Consider the following 27,994-nt stretch of genomic DNA (forward strand, 5'->3'; position numbering starts at 1 on the left):
ATGGAGAGCCAGGGGTGCAGAGCTGCAGCTGTCCTGGCTGGCTCCTGGCTCTCCTGCATGGTGGGAGCCCTGGAGGACGTGGGGCTGGAGAACATCAGCTGGGCTGCCGAGGACGCGCCGGGCAATGAATCCTCGGAGCACGCCTTCTTCTCTCTGGATTATCAGCACGTCCAGGTGCCCTTTGAAATCACCCTCTGGATCATGCTGGCCTCCCTGGCCAAAATAGGTGAGGCCTCCTGAGAGGATGAGGAGGGATGGGGAGCCTGTGGAGGTGGTGTGGCCTTTGCTCCATGTCTGCTCTGCTTTAGAATCTGAGGCAACGTCCCAAATCCTCGGAATTCACACGCTGTGTGCCAGAGACGCTGCACGGGTGGAAAACAAGTTGCATTTTAGGGAAATGTGGTTTTCCATCTGGAAATGGTGATTTTCCATCTAGAAATTCACACCTGGGAGTGCTGTTGCTGTTAGGAGGAGAAATACCGAGTTTCCAGGAGGAGCAGCTTGGTTTAACTGCAGGATGCACTACGGTGTGTGTTCACCTTGATTTCCTTGCCAGCCACACTCTGTGCAGGTGGTCCACTGACATCTTCATCTTAAAATGAAGATTGCTTATTCTTCTAAAAGTGCCCTGTGTCTGGCCAGGGAATAATTGCATCCATGTCCAGGCTGCCTAAAATAAAATCTCTGTGCGTTGATTGTCTATGCAAGGTCATCTAAGATGGATTTATTTTCCTCTGAAAAACTGGGCACAGGCAAGTGAAAATTATATAAAAATATTTTTTCTCCAGGAATTGTCTTAAATTCTGTTAAATTACTGCTATAAAAGTTATCTTAAGGCTTTTTTTTTTTCCCCTTGTATTTCTTTTCCTCAGAATGGAGAAGTTTCTAAGATTGGGTTTGATTAGAATTTTTCAGATGGAAAGAGTCTTTTTGTCTGACTAATTTCATGCTTCATAATGAGACCCTAATTCTAGTCACATGCATGAAGGCATAATAATGATCAGAGATTTTTAAAAATTGTTATTTTTGTTCTAATTAGGTTTGTTTCAATGACTTTTTCTTTTAATAACTCACCTTGTACTTGTGGTGTTTTTTCTAATGTTGGGCATTGCACAAGACAGGCTTGATTGGACATTTTTTAGCTTTAAATGCTAATGATTAAATGCTATTAAAAGTGGACCTCTTTATAATTAATGGGAAGGGTTTGTGTGATTTTTTTTTTTAAATGTATAGAAACTGTATTGTGTTTAAAATTAGAAATTGCTATTTCTGTTAGCGCTGAAGATGGGCTGCTGACTAGATTACATAATTAATAATTCCAAATACTGTTTTATTTAATGCAGATTATTACTTTTTGTTTATTACCTCAATGTATATCTCTAACCTTATGCTATGATGAAATGAGGTCTGAACAGGCAGTAATTTGAGAAAGTTTGGTATTTTCCGTAACTTTCAGATTTTCTAACCAATTTCTGAGCAACTTCACCCTCACTGTGTGAATTTATTTGTGCTACTCCGAGGTGTAACCTGCTGACAGTGGGAGTGTTGGGAGGGTTTGGGCTGGTGAGGTAACACCACTTTTATCCTTCCCTGCCCTGTAGGTTTCCACCTCTACAACAAGCTGCCCTCCGTCGTTCCCGAGAGCTGTTTGTTGATCTTTGTGGGGCTCATCATGGGGGGAATCATCTATGGGTTAAACGATAGATCCCCACCAGTGATGGACAGCGACATCTTCTTCCTCTACCTCCTGCCCCCCATCGTGCTGGACGCCGGCTACTTCATGCCCAGCCGCCCCTTTTTCGAGAACATCGGCACCATCCTGCTCTACGCCGTGGTGGGCACCATCTGGAACGTGTTTGGCATCGGCTTTTCCCTGTATGGGATCTGCCAGGTGAAATCCTTCCGGCTGCAGGACGTGTCCCTGCTGCACAACCTCCTGTTCGGCAGCCTCATCGCCGCCGTGGACCCCGTGGCCGTGCTGGCTGTCTTTGAGGAGATCCACGTCAACGAGAAGCTGCACATCCTGGTTTTTGGGGAATCCCTCCTCAACGATGCCGTGACCGTGGTAAGGATGAGCCTGAGCTGGGGTGTGTAACCTGCAGAGGGTGGTGCTGAGTGAGGGGATGGAAGAGCTGCTGAAAAGGAGGCTCGGGGAAGACTTTATTTCCCTCTACAGCTCCTTGAGGTGAGGTCGTAGCCAGGTGGGGGTTGATCTTTTCTCCCAGGGAACAAATGGCAGGATGAGATGAAACGGTCTCAAGTGTCACCAGGAGAGGCTTAGATTGGCCATTGGGAAAAATTTCTTCATGGAAAAGGCAGTCAAGCATTGGCACAGGCTGCCCAGGGAAGTGGTGGAGTTACAACATCTGCAAGTGTTAAAAACCATGCGGATGTGGCACCTGGGGACATGGTTTAGTGGTGAACATGGCAGTGCTGGGTTATTGGTTGGACTAGATGATTTTGGAGGGCTTTTTCAACCTCAATGATTCTGTGATTTGTTGAGGGAAAAGTCATCAACAACCCCATCTAGCAGAGGATCCTGGTCCAATTCTCTGGCAATGAGGTCCTGGGCAGCATTCAGATGAACTTAGGAGTTTTCAGGTTTCTCTTTGACTCTGTGTCTGGGGACAGAAATGTCCGTGAGGGCCACAGCAGTCCCCTGGTGGGAGCCAGAGCTCCTAGGCAGGAGGTGACACTGCACTGGCAGAAATCCCAGTATGTGTATTTGGTGTCATGACCACGTCTCATGAACATCCAGTTAACTAACAGCTGTTTCCCTCTGTCCTTCTCCCCCAAGGTGCTCTACAAACTCTTTCGCTCTTTCTGTGAGATGCCGACCATCAAAAGCGTGGATGTTTTTGCTGGAATTGGAAAATTCTTCGTGGTTGGGCTGGGAGGAGTTTTAGTGGGGCTGAGTTTTGGGTTCACTGCTGCCTTCACCACACGTTTCACCAAGGACATCCGTGTCATCGAGCCCCTGTTTGTGTTCCTGTACAGCTACCTGTCCTACCTCACTGCAGAGATGTTCCACCTCTCCGGCATCGTGGCGTAAGTCAGACCCTGCAGCTCCTCTCTCCAGGGAAACTCCCTGCCTATATTCACTGAAAAATACCCAAAAACACTTTTAAAATTTGGAAATCTGTGTATAATGAAGAGCAGACCCCTCTCCAAGTGTCATTCTGTTTCCCAAATTGCACAACAATGGCTGATGGTGGATTTATGTAGGTTATTGAGGAATGTTTGTTTGAGCTCCATGGTTTTTGTTTGGAAAGGCTGGATGTTCCAACAGTGAGAGGTCTGGCAGGTTTGGCAGAGCCAGAAGAAGTTTCTTAGTTTATTTTGTTATTTTCCACATGGCCCAGTCAAAACCAACATGGGAAGAGTTACAAGGAGAATTTAGTCAGCTCCTTGGAAAGGTTTGATCTTGGTTTGCAGCACTTCTGTTCTCACATCCCCTTCCCCATCTGCATGTCCTGCCTGGCAGCCCTTGGTGTGACAGCAGTGAGTGATGGGACAGGAACTGAAGCCTGAAATATTCCTGTTTTTTTGGGAGCAGAGGATTCTAATGGAAACCTCTGCTTTGGAGATTCTGACTTGGCTCCAGAAGCTCAGACACAGCTCATGTCTGGCCTCAGGTGTCAACCAACACCTCTGTCTCCAGTAACTTTGGGAATCTGCTGGCCAATTTCAGCCAAAGCTGTCAGAGATAATTCAGCTCATTTAATTTTCTTTTACCTGGGTAGATCTTTTAATAAAATGAATAATTTTGAGCCAGATCATTCAGATTTAAGGGACTAATTAAGCTTTGTGCTTACCTCGTTGGACATCTCACTGTCAGAGCAGATGCTGAGACAAAAATAGCCAGAAAGACCCCAATGTTCACCAAAATCTCACCTTGGAAAGCAGAGAGAGAGGAAAACCAGAGGGATCCAGCCCTATATTCTATTGAGTGTGGTTCTCCTGCCCAAACTGAGTCAGCTGGTGCTGAGGATCACAACCATTTAATATTCCCTCAAAGACACCAAAATGCACCTACCCTGCATCAGTGGCTGCAGTGTAAACAACTGTGCAGCTGATGAGAAAGAAGATAAAAAGAAAATAAAAAATGAAGTGGGCTCCCAACTCAGCACAGAAGTATCTGGGAGATCTATTTTCTATTTTAAAACTAATGATGTTGCTTTGGATATAAACCATCCCTGTGTCTTGCAGATTTTGTTTCCTCGGCTGGTTAATAGGAGCAATATTTGAGTGTTACTGAAAACAATTCCAGCTCTGGGAATAGGTAGGAAAAGCCTATTTATAGGAGTGCAAGACAGAACAGTGAAATAAATATGCTGCATAATCATCATGGAGCAGAAAACATTCAATCCTAATGGTGTCTCCTTCTATCAATCACAATCTGCTGTACCCATTATGGAACCCATTTGCTGTTCTTTTGAATAATGCATTTTTTTCTGAAGCAAAACAATGGCAAAGGCAGCTGATTCCTGCACTGTGCCCTTCTAATTGCCAAATTATAAATGCCTGTCTTATAGATCTGGAGTTCAAACAATTCATTCTGTTGTGGCCAGGGAATACTGTATTATAAGAAGCAGCTTTTGGCATTTTGTGTCTTTGAAAAATAATGTGATTGCCAAAAAAATCAATTCTACATACTCCAGAAAAATATAAAAAAATCTGAATACAGCTCAGTCTGTGAAACTGTTCTGCAAATGGGTTTTAGTTGGATTTTTTTCCTTTCTTATTCTCTTTTTCCCTGCCCCTTGCTTTGGTGGCAGTGTTCATCTTTAGACAAGTTTATTCTCTTTCTGTGACTGTGCTGTGATCCCCTGTCCATTCTCCAATAAGCATTCCCCAAAACCACAGCTCTGGAAATCACTTGCCCATAAGTACTTGGATTTCTTAGTTTTTAACTGGAACTATATTCCCCACTATTTATTGAGGCAGACACAGTAACAGAAGAATTTATTTTTTTTTTCAGTCTGTGGTTCAGTCCCTGTTGCTCTTTCTGGCAAAGTAGGCCAGACCTAAAAAGGATAAATCAAACCAGACCTGTATTAGAATATTTTTATGTACTGGTACATTTTCTTAGGAGAGGAAAGATGTGAACTCAAACATTTGGTGAAAAAGGGAACTGAATCTTTGTCTCCTACTGCTGGAAAACACAGGATCCCATTCCTCAGCAAAAGTGTTGTGACTTTCCTAATTCTGACCTTTCCTATCCTCTGCTTTTGCCACAAATCCTCTCCCTAAAGCCCAGTTTTAAATTCAAAGAGACCCAAATGTTTATGTCTTCAAAAGAATGCAAAAGGTTAGTGAAATTCTGGGGTTAAACAGGGCATTTTCAGTGCAAAGCAGTAATTGCCTGGCAGCTCTCTGAGCATCTCTTAGTTGATAGTTCTGGGTGAGCCACAACCTCTCTCAACACCTTTGTTTGGGTCACTTACCTGTCCTGGTCACACCCAGAGCCAGGGACAAGCCAAGGATCTGCTTCTCTGTTGGCTTTTCTGTGATCCAACATTGTGATGTTCCCTGTGGAATCAGTTTTCAGTGCAATAAAAATATGGATGGCTTTACCAAATGGCACTACAAGTCAGATCTTGGAAATTTAAAGCCCTTTTTCTATTCCTGTTGCAATATTTAGAAGAAAAATGTTTTGGTCCAGATTAAAATATAAAAAAAAGAGTTTCAGCACTTTGAGCGCTCAATTGTTTTGACCTCCTAGGATTGCTGGCCTGCATATGTATTGATTTTTGACCTCCTAGGATTGCTGGCCTGAAAATACATTGATTTGAAAAGCTGATGAATTAGGCTAATGCCATGTTCCCTGGAACTTGAAGAACCAATTATCCATGAAAAATTGCCAGGCAATTGTAAGGTCAGAGTTTGGCAAAGTTAAAGAACTGGAAACTGCGTGTGGGGATGGGAAGAGTTGGGTGTTAGTTGGAGGTGTTGCTTTGTGCTCTGATAAAATGCAACAGGTGATGAATTGTTCACCTGCTAAAATCCAGATTTGGACAGTTTGGGCAACCTATGAAGTATTTTATTGTCCTAGTGGTCCTGATACTCTTGGCCTGATGCAGGAAGTGACTCAGCCCTCAGTGAAATGTCTGCAGATGTCCAAGACTTGATGAAACCCCGTTTTTTTTATAATTGATATGTTGATTTTCTGTGTTAAAGTAGAAAAACATATTTTTCATTTCATATTTGAAACATATTTATTTTCTTGTTGTTTATTTTTCACTTCCTCAGCATCATTTCCTGTGCCATGGGCATGAAGCGTTACGTGGAGGCCAACATCTCCCTCAAGTCCCACACCACAGTCAAGTACTTCATGAAGATGTGGAGCAGCGTGAGCGACACCCTCATCTTCATCTTCCTCGGAGTTTCCACCATTGGAGAAAACCACGAGTGGAACTGGCCCTACATTTGCTTCACAGTTATTTTCTGCCTCGTTTGGAGGGCACTTGGTAGGGGAAATTGTAGATCTTGGTTTTTCATGTCTGTTATTGTTTATGGGAGTGAGGAGTGAGATTCCTTTGGATGAGAGGGTGCTCTGCCCCTCCATCCTCCTTTCCTGTTCACTCTGCAGTGTGATTATTCCAGATGGGAATGCTCAGACTGGACTGGGACATCCCAGCCAATGCTTCCTGCTCCTCCATCTCACTCAATTCCAAATCTTGCATTTGGCTGCAGTTCCCTGCTCTTGCACTCATTGGTGCTGGATAGAAGCTTTCATGAGATCTGTTTTATCAATGTCCCTTTTTTGCCATGATCTTCCTTTACCCTCCTTCATTGCCATGATCTCCTTTTCCATTTCAGTGTTTTTTAGTTCCTTGGTATTCTCCCCAGCAGGAGGGAGCTTGTAGATACATACCTTGGGGTGAAAGATCCATGAAAATCCTCTGAATTTAAGGGATTTAATTCATAACAAGCTGATGTACAGCAGCATCCTTCACTGGGAAGCTGGAGGAACATTCCAGTAGCTCTCATTCCAGATGAGATTTGGGACCTAAACTGTGAGGATGCTCCTTCTCCTACTCAAGAATTTCAGGTTAGGGTTGAGAGTGGCAGAACTGGGGAATTGCTGAGGTTGGCAGGGGCCTGTGGAGATCATCTGCTCCAACCCCTGCCCTAGCAGGGTCAGACAGGCAAGAATGATCCAGGTGGCTTTTGGTTATCTCCATGGATGAAGAGTCTACAGCATCCCTGGAAAACTCATCAGGGTGTGTGACCAACCTCACAGTGATAAAGAGATCAAGGCTTGGTGATAATGAGGGGCAAGGCAGGAAAATACTCTCCTGATAACTCATCTCTGCAGTTTCTTTGGCCACAATTACAATGCAAACCCAACTTCTGGTTCCAGGATTCCCTGGGATCCCATTTTCATGCATTGAAAATGACCAAAAAAAATAGATGTGCTTTGTTTCCATTCTCCACAGTTGCATCTTGTGGTGGTTCCATGCTGGGAGAGGCTGGACCTCCATTCTTATGGTGCTTGGCACCTAATGAGTGCCTCAGTTATGGGTATTTTTATATCTTAACAATATTTGTGAAAATAACAGCACACATTTTTGGCAAAGAATTCGAGTGCTTAAAAACGTTCGACAGGATTTATGTTTACAAACCAGTAAGTCAAACAGTGAACTCGAATTTGACAGACACTCCAAGAAATTGTTTAAATAGGTTAGGCCATGATTAGCAAGGCAGAGCAGAATGGGGTTTATTAGCTGCTAGGACATGCCAAAGTTTGTTTTAATAACTGTGCACCATACTTGGAAATGTGCTCATTAGTCAGTTTTTTATACATTCATGTGTTTTATTTCCATTAAGTGATTTCTCTTAAATTATTTGCTCAGATAAAAGGAGTTCTCAGTGAATTTGATTTTATTTTATTTTTTTTTTTTAACTTTAAAAATTCTTCATTGCAAGCTATAAGAACATAGCAATGCTACAAAAGTACCCCAAAAATCCTCCCTAAGCACAGCCCTTCTGAGAGCAGCTTCAATTATGCAGCACATTATTAGGGAAGGGCTCAGGCTGCAGCCACCCTTTTCCAGTGAAAATCTCCCTGGAATTAAATAAGAACACACAAACCAGGGCTGGAGATTGTCTGGGTGGTCCTGAGCAGGGTGTTCTGTCCTGCAGCACCTTCCTGGCAAGCTGGGAGGGTGAGAACTGGGAAGGGGCTGCACCAAGCCAGACAGGGAAACTCCTCCTTGGAGTGGTTGAGATGAAACCTTGGCCTGCTCTGCGCCATCCAGCAGCTCTGGATTAATTAATTAATATTAATTAATTAATAATTGGATAGTTGGGAAGATTTCTTTGTGGAAAGGGGTGCCAAACATTGGAATGGGCTACCCAAGGCAGTGATGGAGACAACAGCCCTGGAAGTGTTCAAAAAATGTGTGGTTGTGACACTTGGGGACATGGATTAGTGGTGGCCTTGGCAGTGCTGGAGGAATGGTTGGACCTGATGATCTTGGAGGACTTATCCAGTCTTAATTCCAGGATTTTGGAGGTGCTTGAGGCACTGATCCATAAAAAGGAGGTGCCCCCACATTTCCCTGCAGGAATTGGGGATTTTTGGGTGGGCAATGCTGGGATTGGTGTGTAAACTGTACCCCAGTCCCTCACAAAACACTCTCAGTGCATTAAATGTTTGAGAAATTATTCTGCTGAAACCTGGGGAATTCCTTTGGTATGAGGAAGATCATCTAAAAAGGAAAGTAGAGCCCTTGCATGGCAGCACTGGGGCTCTGCTGATATCCAAGCCCTGGGGAGATTTCCTCCTGCTCTTTCCCAAGGTATCTGCAGCAGAAAATACATTCTGCTCAGAATGATTAATTGTATGTCATCTCTTGGAGCAAACTGGCCTTGAATTAGTTTAGGGAATGCTAATAATAATTTATGAGGAAGGATTAAATTAAGACAAAGGCCAGGATATCAGCTCAAGTAAATTTTGTTCCTTTAAATCATCGGCGCTGCCTGAGCTGTAGAGTAGGGGTGGATGTGATCTGAGGGAGGCTTTGTTTTATTTATTTTTTAAGTTGCAAAGAACCTTGAGACCCAAGTGCTTCCTGTCTGCTGGTCTGGGCACCAGTTCTGCAGAGCTCCAGAGATGGGGAAGGTGCCACAGGGTTCAGTTGACTGAGTTCCCTATTCCCAAACATGCCCAGCTTTTTGTTTTCCTCACACTCCTCTAATGTACAGTAAAAGTTCAGCTATTTTTAGCTGGAGGTGTGTGGGAAGATGTTTGATATGTACATAACAAATGCACTGTTTTTATTTCTTTTGGAAACACCCTCTAGAAAAGCAACAGTGCTGTGGCTCCAGCTAATTCCTAACAAAAGTCAGTGACAGGAGGTGCCATCAGTTCTCAGAATGGCTGTTAATCTTTGGGAAATGGGATGTTTATCACATCCATTGGGATTAAAATCACGGCCTACTGATTTAAGGCCTGACTTTTTGTACCTTTCTGCATCTGTTTGTGCATTTGCAAATGGCTGTAAATCACAGCAATTGCTGTGTCACCTCACCTGGCCTTCAATTTGTGTAGTATAAATCTGAGGGAAAGAAATAACATTAACACAAGTGGAATATAGCTACGTATCCAAGCTACTGCTTGGAAACTTTGGCAAATAGGAGGGCAATTTGTGGTTAAGTTGTTGCTGTTGATTTGCCTCAAAAGCATTTGTAATCTCAGCAATTCAGTCATTTGTTAGCACCAATTAGAATAAATCAATTAATTTTTCAGGACTGTAGCCAGTCAATATTTGTAATCTCTCCAATTAGAAATATGTTGGGGATTAAGTTTTATCTGCACAAAGCAAATTTCAACCTGTTGGATCAGACTGGGAGAAAAGTTCTCCAGTGGTGTATTGGGAATATACCCCCTTGTGCCCTGGCTTGTTCCTTGTAGTTGGTGTTTCCCAATTCTGTGATGTTTTACTGGAAATCTAAGATTGAGTTTTCTCTAATTGTTCTATTTAACTGATGTACCTCAATCTACCTTCCTGCTTTCCAGGGGTTCTTGTGCTGACTTTCTTTGTGAACAGATTTCACGTGAACACCATCACCAGTAAGGACCAGTTCATCATTGCCTATGGGGGGCTCCGAGGGGCCATTTGCTTCTCCTTGGTTTTCCTGCTGCCCGACTTCCACAGGAAAAAGCTCTTCATTGCAGCAACAACTGTTGTCATCCTCTTCACCGTGTTCGTGCAGGTAAAACCAGTGTTGGGCTCAGATTCGGGATTGGGTCCCCTCCAGGGTCTGGTGGAGAAGGTTCCTCTCCCTCTCGCTGGGGCTGTAAATTCTGGTGCTCCAACACTGAGTTTTGAGGAATTGTGGTGCTCCAGGGCTCGGAGGAGCAGCAGCTCTCAGCATTGCTGTGACATCTAGTGGTAAAACCTTTCCTGCAGCTTTCTGTGGGATCTCGGATGTGTCCCTGCTCTTCTCTGACCAGCAGCAGGTCACTAAGGGCTTCTCTAAAGTACAGCTCTTGGTTCCTCTGGCAAACACAGCCACATCTGAAGGAGGCTTTGGTGGAAAAGTTGGGGTTGTCAGGTGCTGGAGTGAGCTAGGCCGATGTCCACCTGCTGTTTATCCTAAAAAGTAAAGAGTGGTTCTCCACAGGGCTGAAGTGAGTGGGATGTGGATGTTTGGGAAAGATCTCATGTAGAAGAGCTCCCTGTGAGCTCCTGGTCAGGGAGGTGAGGTCCATGAGGAGCTGTTGCCCAGGAGCAGAGGAGTTTCTGCGCCTTTGGGAGATGGTGGCAGCTGCAGAGTGGCCCCATGGCTGAGCATCACCCTCAGAGCAAACTCCTTCTGCTTTTCCTGACTGAACCCCTCTGGTGGGTGTCAAGCACTGGGACAATGTGGAGTGTTGGGGTTGGTTTTGCTTCCCCACATCCACCCAAATCCTCATCCTGAGCTGGAGGATGGATCAGAGCGTGTTGTGCCAATGGGATCAGAGCTGGGCGCTGCAGGGCAGTGGGACTGGGCACAGCCTCAGCCTGAAAGGAGAGAGCAGGGGCCAGGCTGGCATCGGGGATGTGCTTAGGTGGAGCTTGACAAGTTTTAAGATGCAAATGTGGGTGAGACATTGAAAAGCCCCGGTCCCCAGGCATGCCCGCTCGATCGTGCAGGCCGCTCCCGCTCCCGAGCCTCACACAAAGGTTGTTCCAAGGCAGCAGCTCCAGGCTTTGGGAAATCCAAGGGCTTTTGTGTAATCTCAAAGCTCAACTGGTGATGTCAGCCCCGTGCAAAAGGGTGAGAGTTAAACAGGGTCCCTGGGGAGCCCCCCCTGACCCTCAGCCTTTCAGGAGCTCTGTGTCTGCAGAGGGCTGAGCTGGGCTCCAGGGACCTGCAGTGCCAGGGCACCACCACAACAGGGCAGGGAAAAACAGGAAAATTACTTAAAATCTGAGGCAGAATGATATTGCTGGAGTCAGCACAGAAAAAGGTGGGTAAATGTAACAGACGCTTCAAAAACCTGGGTTTGCAAATCAACTTTGTGGTGCTGCTGCCAGACACATCGATGGATGCATTGTTGGGGAGGAAATAATTTTACCATCCCAGAGTCTTTTGTGGTCGCTCTGTGTGGAAAGGGCAAGAGAAATATTGGCTGTGAAACAACTGCAGTGCATAGTGGACATTTCTCTTCTTGTTTTATGCAAATGTTTTCTCTGTATTCACAACAATCTCAATATAGACTTGTTGGGGAGTGTCTGGGACAGATAATAATAATAGGACAGAAACCAAGGCAGAGGTGATTTGAGCCCTTCTAGGCTGGTTTGGGCCATCTTGTCAGTGCTCAAACCCTCCACATCTATGATTCCCTTGGAAATCCTGGCCCTGCTGGCTGGAAACCCTCCTGCCACAGAGGAATGACCACCCCATGAGCAGCTGGACTTGGCCACCCGTGGCTCTATCAGAACATTCCACAAGCCAGGAAACTCCTCTCTTTTGGCCTTCCTAACCCAGTTGCATAAGGCTCTTCCCACAACAAGCCTGGTTAATCATTTTGAGGAGGTTGCCTGAGCCATTGTCAGCTCCTCAGTGCTTCCAAGCAGGCTGGCTGTGTGCCATGCAGACCAGGAACTTCTCCAGGGAGCTCTCTGGGCTTGTCTGGAATGTCACAAACCTCCCCTCATTGTTCTGTCTCTTGGTGTGGTTTTAAAATCAAATACTGCTGGAAGTTCACGCCCTCAACTTACTGGCCCCTGACCTCTGCCATGAAATTCTGAGCAAATGTAATAATTGTGAAAGGGGCAGGTTGTTTGATGCCTGCACTGTCCCACTGGATTTCTGGAGGTGGAAAATGTTGTGTGAGCTGTGATGGAGCTGACAGACACTCCCTGGGATGAGTTTTCCCTGGTGGATGGAGGAGCAGCACAGGGGACCTGCAGGTGTGCTGGGAAATGATGTGTGGCTGGAATGACACATGGGAATAACAGTCCCAAATACTGCTTTAAAATGGAAACAACTGCAGCTGATTATCCAGGAAGGCAAGAGGCCAAATTGCAGAGTCTCTGCTTAATTTTTGTAATATCTGTTATTCTGGAATTTGTGAGTTCTGTGTTATTGACTCAATAGCGACACATTTTTTTATTGCTGTTAGCTATTAAAATGACACATTAATTGTTTCTGCAATTAAAAATGTGTTCAACTCCGTGCCAGCATTTGTGACATTCAGAAGTCATAAACATCAACTACTCCATCATTTTTGCTGTAAACATGTCCTAGAAAAGTCATTTCATGCGGAAGCCGGACTAAGAAACACACCACAGCAGCATTTTAGTTCTCTTACGAGGCTTAAAGGATATTAAAACTTTTCCTTGACCCTTCCCACCAGGTGGATGCTTTGATGAGGAAGCTCAGCCACTGTCTGGCCATCAGAGATCTCTGGAATGATGGTGTGTGACACACAGGGCTGAAGGAGTGAGCAGACAATTGCTGGCGGAGGCTCCGTGCTGAGAAATCTCAGGGATTATCCCCATTTCAGGCATTTGAACTTGGGTTGTTTCGAGCCCCTTTCCATCTGGGAGGCCACGAGCAGCAGCAAACCACAAACACAGCAACAGCAAACCACAGGCTTGACCTTGGAATTCTTGGTTGGCTTTTTGTGGTCTCAGAGAGGCTGGATGAGGCGAGTGGAAGTTTCTTCCCTCCATCCTGAAGCCTCCCTGTGAGTTCCTCTCCATTGACAGGTTCCTACCAGGAGCAAACAAAGTGTTTGGGGTACACCTGGGGGAACAGTTTCTAGTCCTGTTGAAGCTTGGCAGGTTTTATCCTGCCAGGAAAGCAGAGCAGGTCAGGGAGGCTGCTCAGACACAAGAACAGGGTCACTGTGGCTCAGCCCCACGCTGCTGGCTTTTGTACCAATGCAGGAAAATTGGGTGTGAGGAAAGGCTGATTTCTGTGTCTGTGGTTACTCTGCAGGGAATGACCATCCGTCCCCTTGTTGACCTGTTGGCTGTCAAGAGGAAAAGGGAGAGTGCTCCCACTGTGGGGGAGCAGATCCACATCAGGGTAAGTGGAGCATCCATCAGCACGTGTTCAGAGCTTTCTGATATCTCCTGCAATGTATGTGTCTCCAGGGATGCTGCAGATCTGCAGTTTTACCCAAATTTGCAAAATCTGCAGTTTTACCAGCCCCTTTCCATGTTAGAAGTCCTGTTCAGCTCCCTAACCATGGGGGTTTTTTTGCATTATAAGAGCAGCACCAGTCAGGCTGATGTAACATCAGGTAGTGCACAAACATGAGAGAAAAAGATGATTTCTCACCCAAAACTTTAAGCTCTGACCTAACTCAAATTTCTCTGGTCTCTGGAACAAGAGAAAGAAAATGAGGCTTGGTTGCTTTCAGGATTAGAAACTTTCATGTGTTCTCCAGTCCCATCACCACCATTGGTTCAGATATTTTTACAGAAAAATGAGGAAAGGGAAGATAAGTTTGGTGCTATATTGGAGGGAACCTCTGAAGTGCACCATCCCTGGAATTATTCAAGGCCAGGTTGGGTGGAGATTGGAGCTATCTGGGATAGTGGGAGGTGTTCCTGCCCATGGCAGGGACTGGAATGAGATGAGATGTAAGGTCCCATCCAACCTGTGATTCTACATCCATAACTCAAAGGTGGGATTTCATTCCCCTTGTTCTCACCACCCCAATGTTGGTATTTGTAGTCATAGAGAACTTCAGGGAGAGGCTCAGCTCCATGAGGTCAGCTGCTCTCCCACTCACCTGAGCATTTGCATTTTCATCTGCATTCAATGGAAAATTAATATATTTCTGAATCTAATTGTTCAATCCCAGCCACGTTTCTGTGGATATGGCTCCTCCAGGAATATTATTGTCATTGTTTCTTTAGCGATAAAGCCATTGGGGCTGAGGACATTTGTAAAACCTGTTTGGCATCCTCACAATGGGGTTGGACTGCAGGGCTTTGTCTGAGGTTAACACACACTTTTCCAGTCATGAGCAGAGAAGATTTTGTTCTTTTGTTAGGATGTGAGTGGTAAATCATCTCAGAAATGTGTTTATTAGGAGCTGTGAGCTGAAAATGGCCATGCACCAATTCAGTTGAGAAGGTAAAAATGCAGATAGTTGGAAATCAGGGATGCAGAAGCCAGAAGCAGTTTTCTTACTCAAATTTATTTTGCCATCTGGATAGTTGGGATATTCTTGCTCGTGGGAGTGATGATCAGAGTGTGTGAGTGTAATTCCAAAGAATCAGAATAGTTTGGATTGGACCTTAAAACTCATCTCATTCCACCCCTTGCCATGGGCAGGGACACCTTCCCTTATCCCAGGTTGCTCCAGGCCCTGTCCAGCCTGGCCTGGGACATTCCCAGGGATGGGACATTCCCAGGGATGGGACATTCCCAGGGATGGGACATTCCCAGGGATGGGACACTTCAGTGCTTCCCTCCAGTGCTGTGTTCGTGGAGCTCACAGCTGCCAGCAGCCATGTGAGGGCACTAAACCCACACCAGGCTGCAGGGCTGAGCCAGCTGCTCGGAAACTTTTCTGTCTCTGACTCCCCAGAAAGATAGTTTTAAAAAATTTAGACCTGTAGAAAGTTCCAGGATCATCAGTACCTGAGTGTGGAGGGCAGCAGAGCAGAGCCCTCTCCCACTTTAGAGATGCCATTAGGAGGGAAAGCAGTTTGGGAAATTACAGGGATTTAACTTTGAGGTGGAAAACCCAACCAGGCTGGGATTTTTTACATAATTTTAAACAATAATAATGTATTCATATAAAGTATGATATGATTATTTTATTTAGTGGGAAGTGTCTGGGGGAAGGCAGTATTTATTATTCAAGATTAACATTTATGGGTTACTTACACTTATATCCTGAAGATACTGATTCCCTGAGACAAATTGTTCTCAAAACCCCAAAAATGAGCCTTTCCTGCTGGCCAAGGCCCAGAAGATGGGAGCCATCAGCCCTCCTGTCCCCATCACTGAGAGCAGATTCATGGCCCTCTGCATTTATCCTCTGCTTGCCCACGCCTGAAAGCAAACCACTCATACTCCAGCACCAATGGATGAGGGCATGGAGAGTTATCCCAGTGCTTTCTCTCCTTGTTTCCCAGCTCTATATCCCGAGCTGGAAGCAGCCCATGCCCTGTTGTGTGTGTGTGGCTTTTGCTGTTTGCTGGCCGCGTTCGTCGCGTATGCAGCCGGCGTAGAGTGAAATCCTCTCTCTCTCCTCTTTAGTTCCTGGATCATTTGCTGGCTGGCATTGAAGATATATCTGGACACTGGGGACAGTATTACTGGAAAGACAAGTAAGGATTTGCCAAAATACAACTGTGTACACGTGTAGGAAAAAAAGGAGGTTGGTTTCTATTCCCAAAGTTTCCGCTGTGGGCAGCTGGGCCTTGCTCATCCATGAGGGAGGGGACAGAGGGGCAGCTTTTCCTTGTGCAAGAGGACACCAGGTTTTCAGGCACTTCCCTGCTTGCAGACACCTCTTTTGCATCACCCTAAAAAGATTCTTTCTCCTCCCCTGTTGTGTTTGTCCCTTCTTGCCCAAAGATATCTGCTGGAAGTGCCATGGCCATGACACACAGCCTGTGCCCAGTTAACATTAAAGAGCTGAGTTTGCAGCACTGCTTGTTGTGGACTGAAATTACAGAAGATCTCTACAGATTTCTGTAGCAAAGTGTTCAATTTTCATTAAATTCTGGGAATTTGTACGTTTTAGATTTTTTAAAAATGGCATCAGAATTTATTAAATTTATTAATTTATTATTAGAATTTATTAAAAAATACAAATACCATAAAATATACAAAAAAGACTATCTACCAGGTTTAATTCCTTGGTGGTCCAGACACAGATGCAGCTGGTAGAGATTTTTTAGGAATGCCCATGCTTGGAAGTGCCACTAGAGGGTATGGGAGACACTGCTGCTGAGGAACATCCTAACTCCTTGTGAGCAGATCTTAGAGAGATTGATGATCTCAGAGGTCTTTTCCAACCTAAATTATTCAACAATTTGAGCAGAAAAGAAGAGGAAATGGCTCAAGAGGGAATCTGGAAGTGTTGACGTCTGTGGCTACTGCAGATGTAGCACTTCTAGAAGAGTTCATGATATATCTGGTACTTTTGGGGAGTTTTTAATTAGTGAAGTTTTAATATTTTGACTCATGTACTGTAATGCAGAAATAATTAGGGACTGACCTCTTGGACCATCGATTTCTGAGGAGTTGTTAATGGGATATAATGGAATTTAATGGAATATGGGGCACTCGTGGGCTGTGACCCTGTGCCTTGCTCAGGTCTGTTGGTGCTGGGGAGTCAGGGGAGAGGCCAAACCCATCTCATTTTGTTCTCCAACAGGCTGGAGTATTTCAACAGCAAATACCTGCAGAAGATCCTGCTCAGGGAGTACGACCAGCCCAAGTCCAGCATTGTGCTGCTCTACGAGAAGCTGGAGCGCAAGCACGCCATGGAGCTGGCCCAGGCTGGGCAGCTGGGCCACGGCCTGGCCCACCCCTCCTTCCTGTGAGCAAACACCACCTCAAACCCAGCAGCTGGGGCTAAAAATGATGGGGTGGGTGAGCATCACCCAGCACTGATGGTGGCACGTGGAGGGCCACCTGTATCCCCACGAGTTACAGGGAAATGGTGCTCTGAGGGAGAGGCTCCTGCCCAGTTTTGGATGGGTTTGCACTGTTAAATGTTCTGAATGGCCACTTCAGACCTCACAGATGGTTCTGCTCTGCCACAGCTCCCCGTGGCTCTTTTATCCACCAGGGAGCATATGGACAGCCCAGCTCTGATGCAAGTGCCAAATTCCTGCTTTGCCACGAGCTCCATCTGCAGAGATGAGCTGCTGGCCATGTTGGCTGTGGTGGGATCCCAAAGGGGCACTGAGATTTGGGGATACACTTCCAAAATAAGATCTTCTGCTTTCCTTTGCAGCAGCAGCGACAGGACTGTCATAACAGACCAAAAACTGGAGGACACTCCAAATCCTGATGTCCTGGACAACATGCAGGAAATATTGGCCAGGAACCTGTACCGGATCAGGAGGACGGTACAACTTCTCCCTCCATCCATATTTTAAGTGTCCAATGACACAAATTTCCTCAGTTATCCGAACAGCCTGAGCAGATGTTATGAATATTTCCATAATTACCCAGGATGTCTCTTTGTGAGGAGAGAATAGTTGGCTGTGTGGAGCCAGATCCAGTTTCCAAGTCAGTGGCACATTTCTGTTTGCTGCCTGACAGCTTTTGAAAGGTTCACCCAGTCAGCCTATAATTTCATGGAATATTTTCGGCATCGGTACCCGTCAGGGAAAAGGAGAAAGGAGGAGCACGTGGAACTCCAGGCACTGGGTTAGCACATCCAGCAGCAGCTCTAGGGCAGAGCAGGGATGGGGTGATCCTCATGGTACATTTTTCCCCATGGAAGAGAGCTGTGACTGGCAACTGATCTGTAGAGCTTTTAAATCCACTCAAGAGTTCTGCCATGGAACTGGTAGCAGTGGTTAAAGGACATAAACCCCACTTGCTGTTTACAGAGTCATGGATCATGTCTGGGGTTTCACACAGCACCTGGAATTGCTGTTCCTAGGGAGACTTAGCCTTAAAGTCCACCTAAGCCTTTGTTTTATGCATTGCACACAAAATACAGAGTGCTCAGGGGTGGGGCTGGTGTGGGCAGCTCAGCACAGAGGGATCAGCCTTCCCCTCCTGTCCCTTTGCTGAGCTGAGGGAAACAGTGGGATAAGGCTGGGAAGAACCTATGGACATGGTGGAGGGATGAAGATGAAGGCACAGGTCCAGTTTGAGCTTAGTCCTGCATTAATCCAGCCTAACCCCTTGTAGAGACAGCATTATCCCAGCTCCCACTGGTTCCAGTCGGATATTTCAAGCTGGGTGATGGGTTTTGAAGGAGGATTTATGATTCCCAATGATTTATATGGAAGGTGGTGTTAATACAAAACATTGGGGGCTGAAGCTGTGAAGGCACCTCGGGCTGAGTCACTGTGGACACCTGGATGCCACCTCAGTCTTGTCATTCAGGGATTTCTTGGGTGATTTCAACTAAAAAAAAAAAAGAAGTTTGGAGTCCTGTTGGAGAAGATGAAACAGGAAAGCCTTATAAATATGATTGTCTGGCAAAAGATTTTGAGAATATAGAAACTATAAGCGAGATTGAAATGAAAGCAAGCTTTGAGATACCTCAGTTACTAAACAACTAGAAAACAATGGTGTGGCTGGCTGAAGGTGATCCCCCTTTGATGGAACAACACCCTCTGCTTGCAGACAGGCCCAAGGGGCAGAGAAGACCCTACAGCTTGGCAGAAGGGGCCCAAAGAGGAGTTTTTAGGGTTTAAAATGTAACACAGTATGGTAATGTAATGATCTTATAGGCTGTATGTAAATGCTATAGGATTTGTAGCTTGTACTAGATTGATTAGTGAGAATCAGAATATTCAACACAGAAGAAGATTTATTGTATTGTAATGGGAACCTCACTCTCTTACCCCGTTTTACTCTCTTGCCCTTTGACTCTCTCACCCTCTCATCCTCTCTCCCCCTCTCTTCTCTCAGGCCTGCTCTGAGCTGTGTTTGGCAGCTCCCAGCAGGGCCCTGCACCCAGGCCCTTTGCAATAAACCCCAAATCACAGCAGGGCCCTGCACCCAGGCCCTTTGCAATCAACCCAAGTTCCACGACCTGGCTCCAGAGATCTCTCGTCTCCGTCTGTCCCCACCATCCTACCCCCGACGCTCCTACAGAGTCCCATCTCCCTTCCGTGTCTCTTCCCATCCCCACGTCTCCCACACCGCTGCATGCACAGCTGGGTGGGCTGGCTGCAGGGCAGGAGGCTCCTGCAGGATGGCAGCGATGTCCCGTGCCCAGCAGCTCCGTGTGTCCCCTGCAGGGCCCGGCGTACAACAGGCACACCCTGCCCGGGGACAGCGAGCCCGCGGAGCGCGCCAAGGAGCTCCTGATCCTGCGGCACAAGAGCCTGCTGGTGGAGCTGGGTGGGAGCGACACCTGCAGCAGCTCCAGGAAGGAGGTGAGAGCCAGCCCTGTGTTGCAGAATGAGCCATTTGTCGGGTGCAGGGAAAACCTGAGATGCTCAATATGAGATCAGCAAGCTTCTTTTATTGAAGAGAGCATCAGAGACTTATACAGCAAGTAATAAGCTCGTGAATATTGTGTAATTTACACCGTCTATTGGCCACACCGCAACATCAGCTCTTCTCTATTCTTTAGGGGTTACATCTCTCTTTTCTCATGTCTCTTTCATTATTTGTTGTCATACTACAGCTAGGCCCAAGGACACACTATCTTGCAGGTGCAGGACTTGGAATTAGCCACAGCCTTGTACTTTTCCAATTCTTAGCTACACTCTCAACAGCACAGGCTGCTTTCCCCACAGCCTGCTCACTGCTGAGGCTGTTTCCTTCGAAACACAAATATTGTTATTTTAACTTAAAAAAGGCTCTCAATCCCAAATCGCATTCCAGTGAATAGGAAAAATAGAAAGGGAAGAACTGCCCCCAACCCAGCTTCTGGCAAAGCAAGGAGCCATCCCGAGCACAGCCCTGTTCAGTGCTTTGTGACTTCCACCCATGCTAGGAAAGTTCTTTACTTTTACTATTTACAAATGTCACTGACTGGGCTTCACTCTGTCGATGCTGAGGTCTGGTTTTCCCGTGTTTTCTTTTCTGGGAGATTTCATCGAACACAGGAATTTGTCTCCCCCATTGTCAGTGGTCCAGAGTGTAAATATTTGAAACTGCTCAATGTTTCCACCCCCCCAGCTCAACTCTTTTGAAAGGACAGAAGCATTTTTGTGATCTTTCTTGTGCATTCTGGGGGTGAGTTCTTTGTTTTTAAACACATCTACAGTTCTGAGCAGACTTGAAAGAAGTAAAATAGAAGGAAGTTTTGCTTACCAGATTCCTGTGAGAAATGAAAACTTTTCCAATTTACTGCTTGCATAGCTCTGTGTTGGTTTATGTTCTGAATCAGAGGAGAAACAGGATTAATACAACGTCTGTGCCTGGTGAAGACTTTTGCTCTTTGGAGATTGGTGAGAGAAGCTGGGCCGGCATTTAGCTATGGAAAAGAAAGGTTTGCAGGAATGATGCATGAGGAGCAGGCTTGGTTTTTTTCAGTTCCTCCCATCCTCTGTAACTCTTTAGAGGAAAAGCATTTAACCCTTGTCATATTTTGCTCCCAAATGCCCAGGTCAGCAGCAGTGCAGAACCACAGAACATTCAGAATTGGAAGGGATCCATGAGGATCACTGAGCCAGTTCCTGGCCCTGCACAGGACAGCCCCAAGAAATCCTACCCTGTGCCTGAAAGTGTTGTCCAAACACTCTTTGAGCTCTGGCAGGGCTGGTGCTTGCAGTAATTGCTGAGCCATTCCTGAATTTCACTCATTTCTCCGAATTTTAGGTTTTGATGGCTTGAGCTGGAGCACTGTCCAAGTGTGAGCTGTGATCTCTAATCTGAGCAGCCAAGCTCCATCACTGATGAGAACAAAATGACCTTTTAGAAAGAAACAAATCACCCTTCCCTATTTAGATAGTAATTTTCCATGACAGCACAATAACTCAGGAATGCTGTGGACTTTTTTCCACTCCAGTTTCCTTGTGGAAATGCCAATCATGGAGGAGCCCACCGGGAGCGGCAGCACTGCACCAAACACTGCTGGTGCTCAGCCCTTCCTCCCCAGAAAGGTGTTCTGGCTCTTGCAAACAACTTAAAAGATTTAATTTGATCATTTACATGCTGATTGGTACTTACAATTCAGAATAGATAGGCAAGAACATGGCATGTTCCTGTAGAACATTTGGTATAATTAAACTTCAAAAGAGCAACATCAAACTCCGGCTGATTTTGAGCACGACGTTCCCTCCTTTAAGGATATTTGATTGTTAACCCTTGTGCTCCTGCTTTCCCCTTCTCTGCTGCATTTGGTGGGAAATCCAGGAGCTTTGGGAAAGCTGTTCCTCCTGTTCCTTTGAGTGCTTGCAGCTGGGCTTTGGGGGAACAGAATGGTTTTTGGGGAATTGCAAAAGCAGTAGGATTCACTCTGTGTCTGTGCTGACTTGTGGATGATGGAAAAATGCCCTCTGAGGGTGGGAAATGCCCTGTGGATTATGGAAAATGCCAATTTGATGCTGAATACTGTTGTGTCACTGGAGCCACTTGTTGGTGCTGCTCACAGCCCTTCACTGCAGCCACCTTGGCTTTGTGCCTGGCCAAGGGAAGCAGATGTAAATCCCAGAATGGTTTGGGTTGGGAAAAACCTTAAAGATCATCCAGTTCCAACCCCCTGCCATGGGCAGAGACACCTTCCACTAGATGAGGATGTCCTGTCCAGCCTGGAGATGGTAGCAAATACCAGGAGCTGATCCCAGTGACACCTGTAAGGGTGATTCTAACCCAAGAACCATCCCTCAGTGCCCAAAAGGACAAGCCAGGCCTGTTTTGTGTCACCAGCAGCTTTCCAGCTAATTTTTAAGAATAGCTGCCTCATTTACTGTGAAAAGAAATAAAATGATGCCCAAAAGTGATGGGATAATGCTCTAATAGAGCCCTGAAATATTAACACCATATTAATTTTATATATATAATATTATATAATATTAAGGAGGGTGGGTGAATGCTGTTACTTTGTTCTGTAGGAGGACAGATTGCAGAATTTGTCAGTAGAAAGAAGGAACAGTGTGCTAAAAAGTAGATTTTAGCCTATTATAAGCAGCTCAATACTTACCAGGTTTTGGGAAAAAAGCAGCTACTTGTGTTTCTTCCATGCCAAATTGAAAAGAAAATGGTATTTTCCTGATTTAAAAAAGCTATTCATGAAAAATGTCGATAGTGTTTGAGATTTTTCTGATTGTCACATATTCCATCTTTTGTAGTCCCACAGGGAAGGGTTTGGCCTTCCAGGTTTTGAGTCAGCAAGAAAAACTTGGATGCTGCTGCTCCCCAGGTTTTTCTGTTCTATATCTCACCACGAGATGGAAGCATTACAACTGTGTTTGCAGGCCCAGCTGGAAATCCAGGGATGGGGAATAAACTCCCAGCAAAGGGCCACTGGAACCCCTGTGGTGCTGGTGAAACTCCTGCAATTCCACTGCCAGTCCTGGAGAAAAGCTGTGGTGGTACCTTGAGCGTTAGGAGCTAAGGGAATAATTTTAAAAATTTGCTTCAGTAGAAACCCTGTTTTTTTCTGTTTGGTTTTTTCTGTTAGGTGTTTGAAAACCCCATTTTTCTTGTTTAGTGAAGGTGCTGAGAGCTTTGCTGTTAAATATGAAGCTCCTGTAGCTCAGTTAAATATTTTATTTCTCATATTTTATTAGGGGCTGGTTGGTTTTTTTCTCCCCAAACAAAATCAGGGGTGTGTGGGAGAACATCCCTGTTTGGGTTGGTGGCTTCACTTCAGGGGCTTTTACAGCATGGAGAGGGGGCTCTTGGAGCCTCCTCCAAGGAGAGTTTGGAGAACAAAACAGGGAGAAAGAGCAAGAAAAGAACAACCTTCCTTCCTCCAGAGCAGGTTAAATGATTTACACCAGGCAGAAGGACCTTGGCAGGAGAATGAGGTGACTTCAGCTCTGAACCACAGCCCAGAGGATTAACTCCAAGACTATCTATTTCCAGCAGAAAGTTCTCCTTCCTCTGCCTAAGGACAAAATTCCTGCCGAAGGCTGCTGCTTCCTGGAGCCGTGCATCATTGCTGGCTTCCAGCACCGGCTGCTTTTGGGGCTGGCCTTATTTTAGGCAGGGATCCAGCCCAGCCTGAGCTGGCAGGGCAGATTCTGAGACCCAGGACAGCTTTTATTTACCACGGAGCACCCAGAAAATCCTTGCACCTGTAGCCAGGCAACTTGGTCCTCTTTTCTGCTGCCAAAACAGGAGTGCACTCCCCCAGAAGGAGCTTATTTGGAGCTGCCTGCGAGCCATGTGCGTAAATGACAGAGTGCCTTTGGTAATTATGTCAGAGCCCTTTCATGGAGCATGCTCTGAGAACCGCTCAATGCCCCTGGGAATGGCTTTCCAGGGAGCTGCCGGAGCCGGGAAGGCATTGTTATTAAAATGGTCAATAAAAGGGAGAACAAGGGATGCAGGGCAGCGGTCCTCGTTAGGGGAGGGAGGAGAAGGAACCGAAACAAAACAGAAAACCAGGCTGGGAGGTGTCCAGAGTTATTTTGGCAGTCTGGGTTTCTGGACCGAGGTGCCAAATCGCAGCTGTGTGAGAGACTTATTCCCAGTTTGCAGAGGCGCCGAACAATCCAGGCGGCATTGTGCTACCTGATTTCTATTTTTTTTTCATTCCGATTTTTTTGTCCTGGAGGGTGGAGATTAGCACTGGAGTGAAAGGACAGGGAGCTCGTTAGTGCCAGCTCGTTACCTGCCTCCTTGGCCTGCAGCCAGCGTGGGGAACAGCCAAGGTGAGAAACATCCATATCCTGGGGACAGCTTTGCCTTCTGCACTCCCATTCTCTCAGCTCCAGGGCTTCCCATCCTCAGCTGAACCATTCCTGGGGAGCTCAGACCTCTTCCAGAACTCAAAACATAATTGCTGTATTGTGCCATTTTCATTCTTTAAGCCTCTGACACTGGCTCGGTTTTATTTCTAAATTCTTGATGCTCCATAAAGAGCTTGTAATGTTGTTCAGAGGAGCTGTGAATGCGCCATCCCTGGAAGGGTTTTAGGCCTTTAGTTTTGATGGAGCAACTTGGTCCTGTGAGAGGTGTTCCCACCCACAGCAGAGGGAATGGGATGATCTTTAAGGCCCTTCCAATCCAGGCCATTCCATGATTCTGTGTTGTACCAAATCACCATCTGCAAATACTTCCTGCCATCTCTTCAGCCTATTTTTAGCAATCCTTATTTTTTTCGTTGTTGTTATTGTTTATTTTTACATGACAAAAGTGAACCGAAAGGGAGTGGAATCCTTAGGGATTGCAGGTTTATGAGGCAGGAGTGTTGTGGGCAGGTTTCACAGGGCACTGAAGTCCTTCTCTCCCTCCCTCAGTCGCAGAAGGAGGACTCGTGCTCGGCGCAGGGCGAGCCCAGCCCGCAGCCCAAGCTCTGCCGCTCCCTCACCGGTAAGTTGGGGGAGCTGGGGCTCATTCCCTGCCCTCCCTCATCCCCGTGGAATGGCCCAGCAGGTGACAGGGAGGTTGTGGGACAAATTTGGGCTCCTGAAATGAGCCTCTTGGGTGAGCAAGAAGAGCTGGAAGAGCCCTGATGCCCCCTCTCAGCCCACCTGAGGTTGGTGTGAATGGTTTGGGCTCTTTTAAAGCCATCTAATCCAACCCCTCTGCCACAAACAGGGACGTCTCCAACCAGGTCAGGTTGCCTCATCCAACCTGGGATGTAGCTGTTTTAATCCACAGTTTACCAGGAATACTTCAGTAATGTTCTTCCTGAAGAAAACCATGACTGTAAGCAGAGAAAAGTGATAAAACCCATTATTTCTGGGTAAATTTTTTTTCCACCCAAAGGAAAACACGAGCACCATGGCCTCTGACATACAGTGGTGTCAGAACAGAAGGAGATTGTAACCCTTCTGTCATGGCTGCATGTTCATCCCTGTCAAACAGTCCCATAATATGACAAGAGGACGTTCCAGGTGCTCCAGCAGGACACCTGCGTTGTCCAGAGCTGCTTTAAGGAAGTCACCAATGTGAATTTTTGCTCTGCAAAGCTGCAGATGTGGACTGACGAAAGAATGATGATACTGATCCAAATACTTTATGTATTTTGAAGTGTAAACCTGGATTGAAATCACCTTTTTTTTTTTGCTTTTCCTTCCATGGAAACACTGTTCTTTTCTCCTGTTTTATAACTGGGAAGTGGAGTGGAACAGCTCATCCCCAAAGAGCACATGGCCAGCTCGGTGTCCTTCATTCCTGCTGAACCACAAAGAAGGGTGTTTCTTGAGGTGTTTCTCATGGTGTTTCTCGTGGTGTTTCTTGTGCTGTTTCTCTTCCCACAGTGGGGAACACGGAGAAGGTCCGGGAGGGGAAGGAGAGCCGCTCCAAGTCCGTGTGTGCCATCCCACCGCGCCAGCCCAGCACGGGGCTGAAGGAGCTGACTCTGGACATGTACAAACACAAGGGATGCTCTGGCTCCCCATGAGGGCTCTGACTCCTTCAGTGGGGGCTGCTGGATGTGTAGATAATGTAAATAAGATGCACGTTGGAAAGGACAGCGTGGACAGGGTGGAATATCCAGAGTGGTTTGCATGGAAAGTCACTCTTACTGCCCAGTGTTGGGTTTTCTGTGGGAACTGAGGAAAAAGATGCCCAGCAATGCCAGGGGACATTTCTAAGGAATTTCTAGGAAAAATTAGCCTGTTCAGTCTGGGAAAATTTCTGAAACTGCCTACAACTGCAAGGAAGGATGTTTTAATAAGGTGAGATATGGGATCTTCTCATTAGTTTTCAGGGATAGGCTAAACAGCAGGGAGCATTTGGATTATAGGTTCGGAAAAGCTTGATAATCTCAAAGAAGGTTTTATTAGGGGGTGGAGGAAAGAGCAGAGACAGCAACAGATTTCTTCTTCTCATCAGGAATTGATGGATCCTGAGTGTAAACATTAATCTCATGAAGCCCAAAGTTAAATGACATGGTTCAGTGAGGGGCTGTGTCTTACCTGAGGGATCGTCCCACACCCAGCCACAGTTCTGCTAATGAAAAATTATTGCAGCTGAATTAAAAGGGAGAAATATGTTCTTTCTGGTTTTTGAAAATTTATGTAAGGAAAGATTCACCCCGAAGTTAAAATGAGGAGGCTCCAAACCCAGTGGTGATAGCAGGAGATGAGGGTGACAGCCCTTATGGGAAAGGTTTCTGACGTGGTTGGTTGGTGGCATTATTCCTGTAAAGATATTTTGGGATGATCTGTGCTGCCATAGCTGGGAGCTGGGGGTTTAGAGGGGTTTGAGAGTGCCAAGAGGGTGACCCAAACCCTGGTGGCTTCTCCCAGGAAAGGTGTGAGCCCTTTGCACAGCAGATGCAGGAAAACTCTGGGGATAGGGCCTGAGGAAGACAGGCAGCCCCAGCTTTGGGTAATTTTCTTTGAAACTCCAGGTAAGTTCAAGCCTTTGAATTCTTGTCCTTCCTGAACCTGACAGGACAAGTTTTAGTTTTGCATTGACATTTTTCTTTTTCTTCTCCTTCCTCTGATCCAAGAGTGTTTAATCTGAACAAGTGGCTCTTTTTGAAACAGCATTAAAAGAAACTGTAGGTATTCACAGACTCCCCACATGATATTTTTGGGCTTGCAGAACCAAACTCCTGTGTGCAGAAATACTCCCTTAGGAGACCCCTGCATGGTACATTGGGCTTTCTTTTTAAATTCAAGGCACAAATTTGTGCAAATTTGCTTTGCAATAATCCAATATCTTTTCTTCTGAAAAAAACCCTTTGTGGTGTCCTGGCATAAGCTGAGGTGGTTCATGTTCACTTGAAGGTCACTCCATCACTGGAAATTCATTTCATTGCAAAGGAAAATTTGAGCTTTTGTCAATAGATGTGTTTTACAGGTGTATATACATACATGTACATATGCATGGATTTTAATATAGGCTCATTGTCATCTTCCATTTATTACAATTTTGGTTTGTTTCCTAGTTAAATCCATGGGAGCCATGTGGGTTTGGCTGCACTTGGTTTAGAAAACAGCCCATTTTTGAGTATGTTGTAATATATGATGCAATCTAAGATATTTATGAATATGCTGTAGTGTTTTACATTTCTGTTTCAATTAAACTCGCTGTGTTATGGGATAATTTCTGAGTTATTCTGTCCTTGCATCTTCAATGTGCTGCTGGGGACACTCAGGGGTGTCTCTGGGTGTCATTCCAGGCCAATCCTCTTGGACCAGCAGCCCCTTCAACCCTTGGCCAGTGATCCCAAGATCACGAGTGAGGAAAGCAATTGTAACAAGGAAATAAAATTGGTGTTGTTGTTCATTGGTGAAAGCCATTGCATACAAGGGAGAGAGAAAAAAATACTGAACCTGAAGGTCCTCAGCTCTCTGGGGCTGGAATGTCCCTGTTCACCTCCAGTTTTGTCCTCAGTGTTTAAAATTTCTCCTTAAATTCTGCTCGGTAAATAGTCCTAGGAGGGTTTACTAAGGTGAGTAGTTTTTATTCTATAAAGGGTGACCAAAAAGGAAATTAAATCAATTTGCTTGTCTAGGAATTTTTAATCAAGGATAGAAACTGTGAGTGACTAATTCTTGCTTGGGTTTTTTTGACTCTTTTATTTTGCTGTTATGCTTTTGCATCTGACCTGTGTTATTTTTGTCTGAAATACCTGGGTGTCTGTACCATCTTTGTCTTGCATCCATCCTTGTCATGTTTGTGCAGCATGCATCATTTTTCTGGGTATCAGGCACTTGAATAAGGAACTTTCTCCAATTGAGACTCCCATCAGTTCTTTGTAATATCATTGTGGGTTATCAAGGACCTTATTTAATGGTGGCTC

General features: G+C 45.7%; 1 protein-coding gene across 1 annotated transcript; it reads left to right on the plus strand.

Moving 5' to 3' along the window:
• LOC134425935 (sodium/hydrogen exchanger 2-like) lies at nt 1–27,283 on the plus strand. Its single transcript, XM_063170954.1, has 12 exons — nt 1–226; nt 1,602–2,065; nt 2,798–3,048; nt 6,253–6,470; nt 10,028–10,224; nt 13,444–13,533; nt 15,727–15,797; nt 16,853–17,017; nt 17,438–17,552; nt 19,410–19,547; nt 24,531–24,603; nt 25,497–27,283. The coding sequence occupies exons 1-12, from the start codon at nt 1–3 to the stop codon at nt 25,637–25,639; spliced, it is 2,151 nt and encodes a 716-aa protein (XP_063027024.1). The 3' UTR covers nt 25,640–27,283.
• Nucleotides 27,284–27,994: the final 711 nt, after the last annotated feature.

Source organism: Melospiza melodia, chromosome 16 (assembly GCF_035770615.1).
Source record: "Melospiza melodia melodia isolate bMelMel2 chromosome 16, bMelMel2.pri, whole genome shotgun sequence".
Lineage (NCBI taxonomy): Eukaryota > Metazoa > Chordata > Aves > Passeriformes > Passerellidae > Melospiza > Melospiza melodia.

Coding starts and splice junctions, on each gene's coding strand:
- LOC134425935 (XM_063170954.1), top strand. CDS start 1: ATGGAGAGCCAGGGGTGCAGAGCTGCAGCTGTCCTGGCTGGCTCCTGG. Junction 2,066..2,797: donor TCAACGATGCCGTGACCGTG/GTAAGGATGAGC, acceptor TTCTCCCCCAAG/GTGCTCTACAAACTCTTTCG. Junction 6,471..10,027: donor CCTCGTTTGGAGGGCACTTG/GTAGGGGAAATT, acceptor CCTGCTTTCCAG/GGGTTCTTGTGCTGACTTTC.